This window comes from Podarcis tiliguerta, assembly GCF_965153285.1.
Source record: "Podarcis tiliguerta genome assembly, chromosome: 6".
Classification (NCBI taxonomy): domain Eukaryota; kingdom Metazoa; phylum Chordata; class Lepidosauria; order Squamata; family Lacertidae; genus Podarcis; species Podarcis tiliguerta.
The window spans coordinates 56,490,425-56,504,555 of NC_139539.1; the positions used below are offsets into that span (position 1 = coordinate 56,490,425).

At 41.2% G+C, this 14,131-nt stretch overlaps 1 protein-coding gene across 2 annotated transcripts in view; it reads right to left on the reverse strand.

Annotated features, from left to right (window-relative positions):
* Positions 1–11,820, reverse strand: part of USP24 (ubiquitin specific peptidase 24) — a 74,485-nt gene extending 62,665 nt beyond the window's left edge. Inside the window, exon 1 of one of the 2 annotated variants that reach the window (XM_083447947.1) lies at positions 11,274–11,820. In XM_083447947.1, the coding sequence (XP_083304073.1) occupies positions 11,274–11,615 (342 nt within the window). In that variant the 5' untranslated portion in view covers positions 11,616–11,820. Of the gene's footprint in view, positions 1–2,589; positions 2,811–11,273 lie in introns of those variants that run through there. The other variant, XM_083447948.1, reaches the window with a different exon arrangement.
* Positions 11,821–14,131: the final 2,311 nt, after the last annotated feature.

Consider the following 14,131-nt stretch of genomic DNA (forward strand, 5'->3'; position numbering starts at 1 on the left):
TCACCTGTCCAAGATCATAATGCACACAAGAAGTGAGTGCACCACTTTTGAGGTAAGAAAGAAAAGCATGAAAAAGACCATCGCCATGCTGAAGAGCAGCTAGACCTACAACTTTGTGAAGAGCTCTTTCCACACTGAAAGGCTTACAGCTATCACATCTGCATCTACATAGGGATATGACAATCATATCAAACAAATCTATTTGGCCTTGAACTTATCTTCTCCTCTATATCTAAATAACCAAATTGTCACTACTGCAGTGAATAAGGAAACAGAGAACACCATAATCTCAAAACCAAGTTTGGTTTAGAATCTTTACAGGTATCTATTTTTTCTTTAGGTTACCGTAGGAGCGCCTTATCTAGTTTATAAACCATTCTGCTATAGTTACTTTCTAATTATTTTTCACAGTTTCAGCAAAAGATTCTGAAATCCATAGGTACAGATCTACAAGGCTAAGGTGGATTCCCATAAGGGGAAATAAAAGCAAACAAAGAGCAAGATGGTATCTGACCCACCTCCCAACTAATGTAGCCCGTGTGGACAGCACATTTCTTCAACTTATTTATAGTAAAGCAAATAAGGTCATTTATGCCACTTTCTCATCAGTTCCATTTCCTATGGAGCCATTTCTACAAACAGAAAGCACATAACCCACATTTCATTTTATAAATCCCTGCTCTCTCCCCATTCCCCAAACACCACTTAAATTTAACTACTTCCATCTAGCAGGCCTAACAATTCAAATCATTTGTTACAATTAATGAAGAGAGGCTTTAACTTTTTTATTATTATTGCGAACAAATAGTTTGAGCACCCTAGGTCTAAAGGCATTCAATGCTGCTCAAAGCAGTGGAGCCTATGAAATCCTTCACCATGTACAAGATTGGGTAGTAAGCGCTGACCATTGTTCAGCTTGAGATTTAACCTTTTTTAAAAGTGCCAACAGGATGCAAATTGATGCCAAGCATGGATCTAACAATAAAACTCTCATGGACACACATAGCTACCACAAAAAGACCAAAACCATGACTCACTGCACACTGGCTAGTCAGTGAGCAGGCTATTTTCGATCATTGTATGTACTTGGACAAGGTTCAAAACTTGTGAACTAGTAGTCACAGTTTGTTTTTCCAGTACCACTCCACTGTCTCATTTATTGCTTTCATTTCCTGGTCTAACAAGCACTCTCTCTGTATTAAAAACAACTGCACATTCATAAAATAATGCTTCCTATCTGAGAATGAACATTAAGTGCTGTGGAACAGGAAACTATTATCTAGGAAAGCAACAACAAACTAAAAGCACGGACATGAAATACTATCTTTTCAATGGATTGAAATATAGAAAACAACATTGTGGTTATAGAACAGCATTTGAGAATGGTGAGCATTGCAGTAAGAATGTAAGAAGAGCCCTGCTACATTTTCTCACAGTGGTCAGCTAGAGGTCTATGGGAAATTCAGGAGCAGTTCATAAGTGGCCATCGCTAGTTTAACAGTGTGCTACGTAAAGAAATACTTCCCTTTGCCCGTCTTGAATTTTCTGTTACCCAGCTTCATTGGCCAGCCATGGGCTCTGATATTCTGAGAAAAACACCCTACCCACTTTCCCTGCAGCATGAATGCATCTCTATCATGTTCCCCCTTCTTCACATTTTTTTCTAAGCAAATGTTGGAACCTTCCCTCACACCCCTCCTCTTATTGAACCCTTTTCAGCATTACAATATCCACACACAGGGTCAAATTTTCATTGTGCTATCCGTCAAAACTTCAAAATTGTGTTTCTGACCAGTCACCAATTAGGATTCCCCGCCCCAAAGTGCATCACATGAAAATAGCCCTTTTATTCAAGATAACAGCTAGAAAAGCAAGGAAAACTCTTAGATATCTTTATCTTGTAATACCAAATGCTACATAATCTCTCAACATTTATACTCTCAGAACATGCACTTGCAAATACACAATTATGCATCCTAAGTATGGTGGTTCAACTGATTCCCATAGAGATCAAGTGACACTTGCTCATATTGATCAAGCTTTCATCTGGGTTTCCATGAGAACATCTGGGATCGTGGTACGGCAATGCCTCTATCAATTAACCTAAAACACAGGGGGATCTTTGACTATGAAGGGACATTCTATAAAAATGACACCCCCTGAACCCTAGACTGTAGAGGTCCTACACTATATAGAGAGAGGGGGGAGTGATGTTCTTGAACTATAATGCCATCCATAGGTTCATATATTCTGATGTTTTTGTAGACTCTTTAGGAAATTCCCTAGCAGTTATCTGCCCCTTGGCCAAGCTCAATGATGCGCACAGGAGAAGAGGCAAAATAAAGACAATCATTTCAATTAAGTAAAGGATAGAAATTTCATTTCATGAAATGATGCTATTATTGGGTTAAGTGATGCAATACATATACTATGGGTTATGGAATATATGTAGAGAGGAATGTTTTTTTTAGTGTGGTGATAGTGGCATCCTGATGATAACAAAGAGAACACTTAATATTTGTAAAGGGATATTCCCTTCAAGAGGAAAAAAGACTGCACAAGCTCAGAAGTGCTCAGTCTTGGCATTACCCTAATGCAGTTTCAACAGAGATTCCAATCCCTTCATATATCCCCATTTGTGTCCCAAACTCAATCTACTTAACTAGGCTAAAACAAGATACAGCCAATCTTTGATAGAGCCACTAGTCACGACCTCCGGACACAGTGGAGAAACCTCTGAGGTTTTGCAGAAGAGCCTCCTGAGGTTAGACAGTAGAGCAAGTAGGAGAAGTACAGGGTCAGAGGTTGCTGCTAAGAGCAGAACAGCAGTCTCCACACTATCCATCATGGCAATGAGAGCCAGAAACAACATCAGATATGTTATTCAGTCAACACTTAGCTACTGTGAGGCTGTGCACGGCATCACCACATTACTTGCAAAACTAGCATACCAAACAATGCTACACATGACAGCAAAATCACAGAGCACAAAACTACACATCATTTATTTATATGAATCATTTATAAGTCATCTTTCAAGGTGTGCCCTCCCAAGGTGTGTTTTTTTAGCACAATAAAACTACATCATAATTACTGAAAAAATAGCACAAAAACCCGGCAACAGGATCACAAAAAGCCTGACAGAACAAAATAAACTTTTCAGGGCCCACATAAAATAATCAAGTGGAGGGTTCAAACACATTTCTTGGGGGAAAGACTTTCAGAGATGTGGTGTCCCGTCTCATCCCCAAAAGCCCCGTCCCTGGTATCTGCAAACTTGATTGTTCTTAATGGTAGGCCAGACAACAGAGTCCCAAGGATTATCTTGCATCTAGAGGTCACTCATAAGAGCATGGGCAGTCCTTCAAACAACCTATTCCAAAACCATTAAAGGCTTTAAATGTTAAACTCAGCAGCAGTTTGAACTGAGCTTAGAAGAAACAGGCAGCAAAAGTAACTGAAGCAGAATGGGTGTTATATACACACAGACTTCTTTGCTCTCCAAGCAACCTGGCGGCTGGATTCTGTACCAACTGAAACTTCTGAGCTGCCTTCAAGTGTAGCCCTACGTAAAAAGCATTACAGCAGCCTAGTCTGGAAGTAGCCAGTGTGTGGACGACTACAGCAACTGCAAAATAACATCTCACTATCCTAGAAGAAAATCATGTAAGTAAGTAACCTAGTCAGCAAAGTGGCAAGCATGTACATGCAAGTGATACGGTGGTACCTCGGGATACAAACACTTCGGGTTACAGATTCTGCTAACTCAGAAGTAGTATCTCGGGTTAAGAAATTTGCCCCAGGATGAGAACAGAAATCGCACGCTGGCTGTGTGGCAGCAGCGGGAGGCCCCATTAGCTAAAGTGGTGCCTCATGTTAAGAACGGTTTCAGAACGGACCACCGGAACAAATTAGGTTCGTAACCAGAGGTACCACTATATTCTGATTCTGCACAAATGAAGTGTGAAATCTGAGGGATATTTGGATGTAGCTCAGCCCTGCAAGTTATGCTTTCCTCTATAGAATGAATTATCGTTGCCTGCATTTTTTAATGCAAATGCAGGTATACTTCTTTAATGGAAGCCTAGGAAAACACAACAGTGTGATTCATTTTCTACAGCACAGTTTTCATTGAACATTAAACCACAAGTTGCCCATTTCTTTTAGTTCATCTATATTGCTGCAGGATTATATAAGTTATGGGTACTTTAGCAGCTCTCTCTAGCATTACTTCTTTTTCCCACTCCCAAGGGAAAAGTGCTAATTACCACTGTATTTTCCTTTGGGGTGCCCAGGATTGTACATTCACAAAGATAACACATTCAGAATTTAAATCCTATAATACCAGCTAAACACATTCATAGTGAAACAAGGGTATTTTTCCATGGCATGGTAATAGGAATGCTTCCCCCTGTCCTTCTGTCAGGTGCTAGCATCCAGATCAGGATGCTACCATAGACAGGACATTTTATTCCATACTTGACAGCCATAGGAAAAATGATTTGAAACACAGGTGCATCGAATGATTCACACAATAACTCAGAGCGTATAGATCTACTTAGTTACAATTTTATAGCTCCCTTTTATATTTGTCAGTTAACACTGAATTTGAAAAGTTCATCTAGACAGTTTTTGATATTAAGCAAAGGAAAGCAAGCAATACATGCAAAAAACAGGTGAAAAAGAGTTGACACCAAATGAGGATCTGTTATAAACTGTCAGACCTCTGCCTCCGCTATCCCAGACAAGCTTTTTTGTATAAGTAAGTTGTTTTCAAAAAAAAAAAAAAAAAAAAAACACCTATAAAAGATTAGGATCCTCCCAGGCCTTTTCTTATAAGAGACTCCTGTTCTTATCCAGAAAGATTCAAAATGTGTTTAGTAGAATTAACTTCTAACACTGGCCTCATTTTCCTCCAGCATTTCACTTCCTTATTAAGCAGCTGTCATTGAATAGAACTTCTGACTGGGAAGATGACCAGAAAATGTCTCTACTGAACATTATCTGAAAGACACTTCCTGCCCAGCTGAGCTGCTGTTTGTTCCATGCATAAATGGCCTCCCACTTCCACCAATGATAAACATTTAGATCACATCAAGTGTTAATCTTCGCCTGGAAGTTGCTTCAGTAAACAGAAAAAATATTTCATATGGGATTTGGAAACCCTTTAAAGGTGGAAGTTAACAGTAAGAAATGTACTAAAGATTATAACAGCTGCAGAGAAGGTTAAAAAGACAATGTCCATAAATATTTTTTGTTCAAGAAATAAAAGTGCTGAAAACATATTGAGATTCCAGTTTTGCAGAACCAGAAACCCAAGAACACCACATAGAAAAATGCTTTAATCCTGAAACGTGTTATACACAAAATGCATATGGCCGTATTTTATAATTTACACAAAAGGGTTAACATGCTGGTGGCACAGTCCTTCCGTATCTAAGATTTTAAGAACTCCTCCTTTAAAAATCAACAGAACACAGGCATGACAAAGTTAAACAATAAAATCAATGCTATCACTTGACTTAACTGCAACCCGTAATTTCAGAAAGCTATGAAGTTGGCACAAAAGTGATAATGAACATATCTATGGAGAATGTGAAGAAACTACTGTATACTTAAGCTTTTACACTATTTTTCAGGTTTCATCTCCCCCACTTGATTTATAACCAAAAGACAAAACAATTAATATATATACAACTAGAACTCATCCTATTCTTGATTGTAATCTGCTTCAACTGTTTTTAATACTGTGTTTTTAAATTGTTGCAACTTGAAGGGCAAGTTAAGAAATCTGAGTAATAATATACAGGAAAACAGAGGCGCAACTAGGTAAAAGCCAAACCATAAAAAACAAACACTCTTAAGAGCTGTGCGCAAGTAAAAATTTGCACTTGGCAAACATGTGTCAGACCACTATGTATCAGGTGCTTGGACTGATAGGAATATGAAAATTGTTTCATGTTTCCCAATGAGTTAGAGCTGTGAAATTTGATACGCTGTGGTCAGACCTTTACCTTCAGAGAAGGTACCAAATAACTGAATATACCTGCTTTTGAAAATATAACATCTGAATCTGTGGGGTATATATTTATTCTATACAATAGCTGTTCAAACTTTCTAAGTTAACTTGTTGCACTTCAGGATGTAGTACTAAGCTATGCAACATGAACACAGACAGCTAAATTCTAGCAGAACATCGCACTATAACTGGAAGGAGAGGTGACCATTAGAAGCTCCCAACCTCTTCCCCAGCCCAGATTAAAAATCAAGCCAGAAAGTAGAACCAAAAGTTCCACACTGGTTGTCTCCATTAGAGGTTATGAGTGTAAAGAAAATTAACATGAGAGGGAATTGGATTAAATATGGAGAATTAATAATTAAAGAAGGAGAGAAATGGAAAATGAAGCTATATGAACAAGTAAAAGAATATGTGTTTGATTAGTTGCATTATTTTCAGGTAAATGAAATGTTTAAAAAGGATTTTAAAGAGAGCGGATATGCAGAAAAGGAATTGAAATTTCAAATAGAGATAATAAAAAATGATTATAAGATATTGTCAAAAATGTATAAAATGTTGTTGGAATGGCATATGATGGATGAGGAAGTAAAGTCAGTTATGATACACTGGGCCAGAGATTTTAGCTATAATATACAATTGGATGATTGGGAAAAAGTATGGAATGAAAATATAAAATTTACAGCATGTACTGCATTAAAGGAGAATATCATGAAAATGGTATATAGATGGTATATTACACCAGTTAAGTTAGCAAAAATGTTTAAAACGTGTAATAAGTGTTGGAAATGTAAAGAAAAAGAAGGATCATTTTATCATATGTGGTGGGAATGTAAGAAGGTGAAGGGTTTCTGGGAGATGATATATGATGAGTTGAAAAGATATTGAAATATACATTTGTAAAGAAACCAGAAGCCTTTCTGTTAGGAATAACAGGAAGTGAAATAAATGGAAGGGACTACAAACTTTTCAAATACGCAGTAACGGCAGCGAGAATTTTAATGGCCCAGAAATGGAAACAGGAGGAACTACCGACCCTTGAAGAGTGGAGAATGAAACTTATGGACTATGCAGAGTTGGATAAACTAACTGGGAAGATTAGATATCAATGGGATCACAAGTTCATTGAGGACTGGGGAAAATTTACAGAATATCTGAAAAGTATATGTGATGAACAAACAACGCTAGTGGGATTTAAAGAAGTTTTGTGAAAGTTAGAGGAGTATTGTTAAAAAGGAATAGGATAGTAAGGGTATACTAAAAGGCAATATTAAATTTAAAGAATGCGTAAAGTATGTAAAAAAATGGATGATTTGCAGAGAAGCTGATGGAAGTCTAAAAAGTTGAAATTTGTGAAAAAAATTTGATATGGTGAAATTGTATAATGGAAAATTTAATAAATATTATTATTAAAAAAATAAAATAAATAAAAATCAAGCCAGAAAGGACTTTCCATTTTACAACTTGCCGTGAAAGACTGCCCTACTACAGTTACTCCCATAAATAGACCTTCTTGTTCCCAGAGCCACCTGTATGGTAAGCTTCTGTCACCTGCCCATCCCAGTTACCCTAAGACTAGTCCTCTGAAGCAGCCCCCTAGCTCTAACTTTTAGGCCAATGTAAGCCACAGGAGTGGGGGAAGAGAAACTCGCCCAACTCTGGTTAAAATACTCAAGTCCCTTCATCTTAAAATTAACAAAGCAACTTTCTGTCTCAAGGATAAAAAAATCACTTCTGCACTCTAAACACACTATATATTAAATTATTAGTTTATTAACAAGGATTAAGCATTCATAAAATGATTCAGAATGTTTAGTGAATGATGCAATGCTCTTAAATATATGAAGCTATGCATAAGCATAGTTTGCCACAGCAATTGTACATGTGTGAACACACACACAAAAAGAACATGATTATAGTGGAACACACGTTACGGTGAAGTGTTCTGCTACTCTCAAGTCTTCCATCACCCAAGATGGGATGGATGGGAAGGGCACTCTGAATAGGAATGTTATAGCAACTCATCTGTGATGAACAGGTGTACAGTGCAGAAGTATAAGTAGTGGACTCTTTGCAAAAAATAATAGTCCTGTTATTTTTTGGCCAATGTGTTATTTTAGATTATTAGTACTGGCACTGCATAGCTGCTGAACAAAACCAGGTGCAGGAAACTGTAAAGGCAGCTTATCTCTGTTAGGACCAAATATTTAGATATCTGTATTTTCCCATGAGAGTCAAACAGAACAGAAATTGACACAGGAGAGAAAGTCTCTTCTTTTCCTCAGCACTACTGATCAGATCTAATTGTGTGATTCCTGTGACAGCTTTTAAAGAAAGAATCAAAATGTTGGCTAATCCAGTCACAAATGTCCTACATAGGTGGTTTTTTTTTTGTTTTTTTTGTTTTTTTTGTAAACTGCTTTGAGGTTTCATTACACTCAAGCAGTATATAAACATTGTGAAATAAATAAATAGATAGTTTGGCTCTTACATGGCACACCGAAAACTGAGTAGGTAAATATTTGGTGGTTATACAGCACTGAAGTGGCACTACAGTAATGACAACTGCGAAGAATAGTAAATGCTTAAGAATCAAAACAAGACTTCTGTGCTGGTTCCCAACATAATTAAAATTCCCAACTTACTACAAGAACATGCTCATGGATTCCTATGTTTATTTACCTTTTCAGTCATGATTCAGTTGTCAGCATGTAATTTAGGAGAACTGGGAGCAAGGAAAGGAAGGAGTTCGTACACAGCCAAGCCTGGCAAAAGACCTCCCAGCCAGAGTTCTCAACCCCAGGCATCTGTTTCTTTCTTCACAACAAAAACCAGCTTTTCAAATTTGAAAACTTATTATTTATCTGTTAAAATGGTTCATACAATAACATCACTTCTGGAGGCTTGGGGTGGGAATATTATAAGGAATGTAAGTAGTATTTGTTTGTTTGAAGGATTTTTACCTCACTCCTCAGCCAAAAAAGGGGGGGGGGGCTGCTACTTAGAAAAGCAAGTAATAAGACAGTCTTTGACCTCAAGCTTACAATCTTGACTCAAAAGGAAAGTGGCCTTGGAGGAAGGAGCCAAAAACAAACTCAGGCACTTGTTCTTGGTTACAAAATACAACTAGAAACACAGGGCTGTACCCAACACTGCAGCTTCACCAGTGTGATGGGCTTCCGTGCAGGCAATGGAGTTTCCTCTTCTGTCCCTTTCAGGCCTTTGCCTGCTGTCAAATTCAGCTTCAGAGGGTGGGGGTGGGGGTAGAAGAAAGAATCCCATTGTGCTAGGTGAACCATGCTGGTACATTACTGGAGACAAATCACAAATTCATACTTGAATGTTATCTAATAAGCATTGCAAGTCGGAATGAGTAGAAAGTATGGAAGAAAAAGTAGAGTATAAGTTAGTTCTTTCAGTGTATGATGGATCAGAATAAGATTGTATCAGAGGGCTACAATGTTGCCATGTTGCTTCTCCTGCCCCTCCACTGACGGCTTGGGTGATGCCCCAGATGCATTCTGAATTCCTATCTTGTACAGAAGTCAAAGGAGTCCATGCTGTCCTTGGCCAATATTTGGTAGGGTATCTCCCCAGGAAGCCCCCATCACTTTTCCTGTAGGCAGCAGAGAATATGCACTTGGTAGAAGTGCTCAGGGTGACTCCACCAAGAAGCAGCTGAGGAAGCCGCCTACCTTTCATTCCTATCCCCAAACCCATTCAATTGTAGGAAGGCTATTCATTTTCTTACCTAATGCAACATAGTCAGAAGCAGCGCACCCAGTGGGGAGAGTCGCATCACTACCAAGAGGAAGAGGGGCAAGGTGGCGGAGACTGTGCAGGTGTACTGGCAGGACTGGATGTGCCCAGGCAGCCCCAACCTCCACACTGCTCACCAGGCAAGTTGCTACTAAATGTCTGGATCAGCTTATACAATCCAAACATTAATTACTGCATTCAGCGAAGATCCACTGGAATTAACAGACCTAAACGGCCATTCATTTCAATGGGTCCACTCTGAGTAAAAGTTAACTGACTATAACTCTCAAGTTCCTGACACAATATGCTTTTATGAGGTTTTGTCAGAATGTGTATTTTATACTTCTATTTATTTTTTGCCCATGTTTGAATAGGTTATGACTTGCTCCTCATGCAACATAGCGACCTATGTGATATAGTGCACACAATTATTGAGCTTTATAGCTCTAAGCATTCCGGGACAAGAGTATTTCAAAAATCCCCTTCTCCCAGATGAACATAACTGAGAACTTTGTTTTCTTAATGAGACTCTTTGCTGAGTCTCTCTACCATTGGAAGTATAGCAGGATAGTGCCAGAGATATAGTATTTTCAGATGTAGTGCCCAAGATTTGGAATAGCTTCCCAAAAGAAGTGCACCTGGGCCTATCAATATCACTTTTAGATAAGCATCAAATCCAGTTCTACCTCAACCACTAATGATGTGATAGTTTTAAAACTTCCTACCTAATTCATGGTTTTGGATCATTTTACTGATTTTGTTGCTTGTAAGCCACCCAGACTCTTTCAAGTAAGACAATCAGGGCAGAATTGCTATAAAGAATTGCACGGGTGCTCAAAGAACTCCTTGGTTAACAAAAGCTGCAAAACTATACACACATGGGAGCAAACTCAACTGAAAGCAATATGGCCTACATCGGATTAGACATGGAAAATATTAGTATGGGCACCTCATAATGAAAGAACGAGTCCGCACACACACAAGTGACCAGCTCCCAAACCCTCCAACACCGCAGCCTAGGCATAACACATCAATCCCTTTTCCTAGGCTCCAGGCTACATTCCTCTTCCGGTGACAAACCAGGGCACCCAAACGCAGATCGCACTTGAAGCTCGAGTTATGCACCTGACAGCTCATGCACAAGACGCCCAGGAAAACCCGCCTGCTTTGGGGGGGGGGTCAACTCCACCAAGACCCCCAAGGCGCGCGTGGCGGGGTCCCTTTGGGAACTCGTGGAAACTGGGGGAGGGGGCCCTTTGAGAAGAAATCGAGGTGAGGATTCAGGGCTGCGCGGTTCCTATCCTTGCAAGCTCTTGGTACCCCGAGTCCTCTCTCTCTCTCTCAAGACCAAAGCGGTATTTTAAGGCGATCCCGTCCCCCTTTCGATGCGTTTCCAAAGGGCCGGTGCGGCCAAAGGTCAGGCTGGGATCGGGCTTAACGGCGGCGCAAAGCATAGGCGAGCCTCGCCCGCTCCCATCCTCCGCCCAGAGACCGTTACCTCCTTCTCCACCACCTCATGGTAGGCAGGGGGCGGGTCGAAGCCGGTAGTGCCGCCGCTGCCGCTTCCACCTTGGCCTCCTCCTCCTCCACCACCGGTGCCTTCGCCGTCCCCTCCGCCGCGGGAGACTCCGCCGCCGCCTTGCTGGGGGCCTCCCTGGCCGCCGCCGCCCCCTCCGCTGTCCATGGGCTCATAGTGCAGGCCGGGCCGCTCGTTGGTGAGCAGCGCCACGGCCTCGTTGATGTCGTTCTTGGCCAGGCGGAGGGCCCTGCGGATGGCGGCCGCGTCCGAGAAGCCCATGCAGAGCAGCGTGGTCATGTGCTGCTCCTCCTCGCTCTCCATGGCGCCTCGCTTCGCGACGCCTCAGGCGCTGCTGCTGCTGCTGCCGCTCCCGCTCCGGCGGCCGCCGCCACCGCCGCCGCCCGCTCTGCGCGCCGCCATGTTGACGGGAACCTCCTCCTCCTCCTCCTTTGGCCCGCCTCCCACCGCCGCTGCCTCAGGGCAGGACAACGCCGAGCCCCACACCCACCCGGAAGCGGCCTGCTGAAGCCCGGATGAGCGTGGGGAAAGGGAGGGGGAGAGCGCCGCCGCGATCACGTGCTGAGGGAGACGAGGCCAATGCCCGAACGTGAATGGAGGGGAGGAGGGGTGTGGTTGTCATGGAAACGTCAGAGGCAACAGGCGATGGAATCCTGCAAATGCCGCTCTTATACCGAGCCCCGGTCACCCCACCAAGCTTGAAAAGCATTGAAAGTATTCATTCATCTAAGGTTCTTCCCCGAAGAAGTCTGCTGCTCCCCCCCCCCCCGCAATGTCCTATCTACGGGGTATTTTTACCAAGAAAAGCTCAACTTTGATTTCCTAAAAGAAGCTCAACAACTTTGGCTGCCCGCCCCCCCCCCCAACAAAAATCCTGGCTACGCCCATGGGTGGATCTGCCACCACGTGCTTATTTACTTCTTGCTGGTGTTGTTATTTTCCAGACCTCGACCTCACCGTTTTGAAGAAAAGCTCCCCGAATAAAAAAAAAAATATATTACTTTTGGGTTCAGTGACTTTGTGGCTGGGTTGTTTCATTTTTATATATGCCATTAGATAGATAGATAGATAGATAGATAGATAGATAGATAGATAGATAGATATAGCGGCATTGTTCTTTTCTGTTTTGTAACTTGCCCTGGGACCTTTTTGGGAAGGGCAGGTAGTAAATATATTTAAATAAATAAATCCCCATGAGCCAAAGTCTCAAAAAACAACACCAAGCTTTCTTCCATCAGTACCTGGAAAGACAGTGCAGGTCCTGAACTTGTCTGGAGATGCCTTTAAGGCATGTAGGGACCAGTCTCTCCTAAAGAGGCATAAATTACTTTCCTGGTCATCAGAAGCTTTTGGACATATTTTGCTTTTCCATATTTCTTTGATTCATGTGACATTTCTAAAGGCAGAAAATGACATATTGGATTCAGGTAGTTAGCCATGTTGGTCTGACACAGTCAAAATAAATAAATAAAAATGGCCAGTAGCACCTTAGAGACCGATTAAGTTTGTTCTGAGTATAAGCTTTTGTGTGCATGCACACTTCTTCATATTCTTGGTCTCTAAGGTGCTACTGGACAATTTTTTTATTTATAATCAAATACTGGTTTCTATCAGGTATTTCATCCTCTGCTGCTAGTGCGGATTCCCCATCACTGCTTCACCACTCCATGAAAAAACCTGCACCTGCTCAAATTCGGCTTAAAGTGCTGCTCTTGGAGGCATACACACCACAATCCTCATGCAGAATCAGATCTCTAAATTGAGATCCTGCTGCTTAATTGTGTATGTAACTAGCAGGCAGTCTTTGATTTCTGCTTTCAGAAGCTGCTGCAGCTTTTAAAATTCCCGTAGACCTCAAAAGCCAAGAGATACCATAATTTATTGAACCTCAAAAAAATCCAGACCTTAAGCCAAATTCCAACACTGAAGTGTGGATCTGGATCTGTTTAACGTGTTTGATGGATTAGTTAATCATATTATCTATAGTGGTGCTTATATACACTGTCACCAGGGGTTTATATATCCTGCTGTGACTCTGAAGCATGGAATTTGTGTGTAATCCATTATAGCTTGCTCATAGTTGCCTGTCTATGCTATCTGCCATATTTATGCAGGCTCTGGATTTAAGTTCTCTGTGGTCTTGTCCACCCTATTTGAACACACACACACACACACACACACACACACACAGAGTGCCCTATCATTATCCCTCTTTCTCTCCCTCCTACATTCCCTCCACTTCTTGTTTCCTCTTCTGGGTCTCTACCGTTCCTCCCCATAGGTCATTGTTCAAGTCAGCATCACTTTATCTGCATGCTGCAGGATCCCCTCAATTTTTTTCTTAAACGTTCTGGGTGTTTTTGCACAACAATAGCATTTCACGTGAACAATGTCGTTCTGGAATGTGCAAGTAACGCAAGGATCTTAAAATAAAATGAAAGCTGAACATGAAATATGTTCCCCTGATGTCAACATAATTCCTGTTTGACACAGGCCAAAGCATAACCGCAAACCATATGGGGGAAACTCACACTTCTGCATACAAACAGACACAGCAATGAAACATTGAGATATGAGCAAAGTGAGGTGCAAAAAAGGAATGGTGGGAATGCACATTACTAAGGCTTATGCATACGTACAGTGGTACCTTGGGTTAAGTACTTAATTCGTTCCAGAGGTCCGTACTTAACCTGAAACTGTTCTTAACCTGAAGCACCACTTTAGCTAATGGGGCCTCCTGCTGCTGCCGCGCCGCCGGAGCACGATTTCTGTTCTCATCCTGAAGCAAAGTTCTTAACCTGAAGCACTATTTCTGGGTT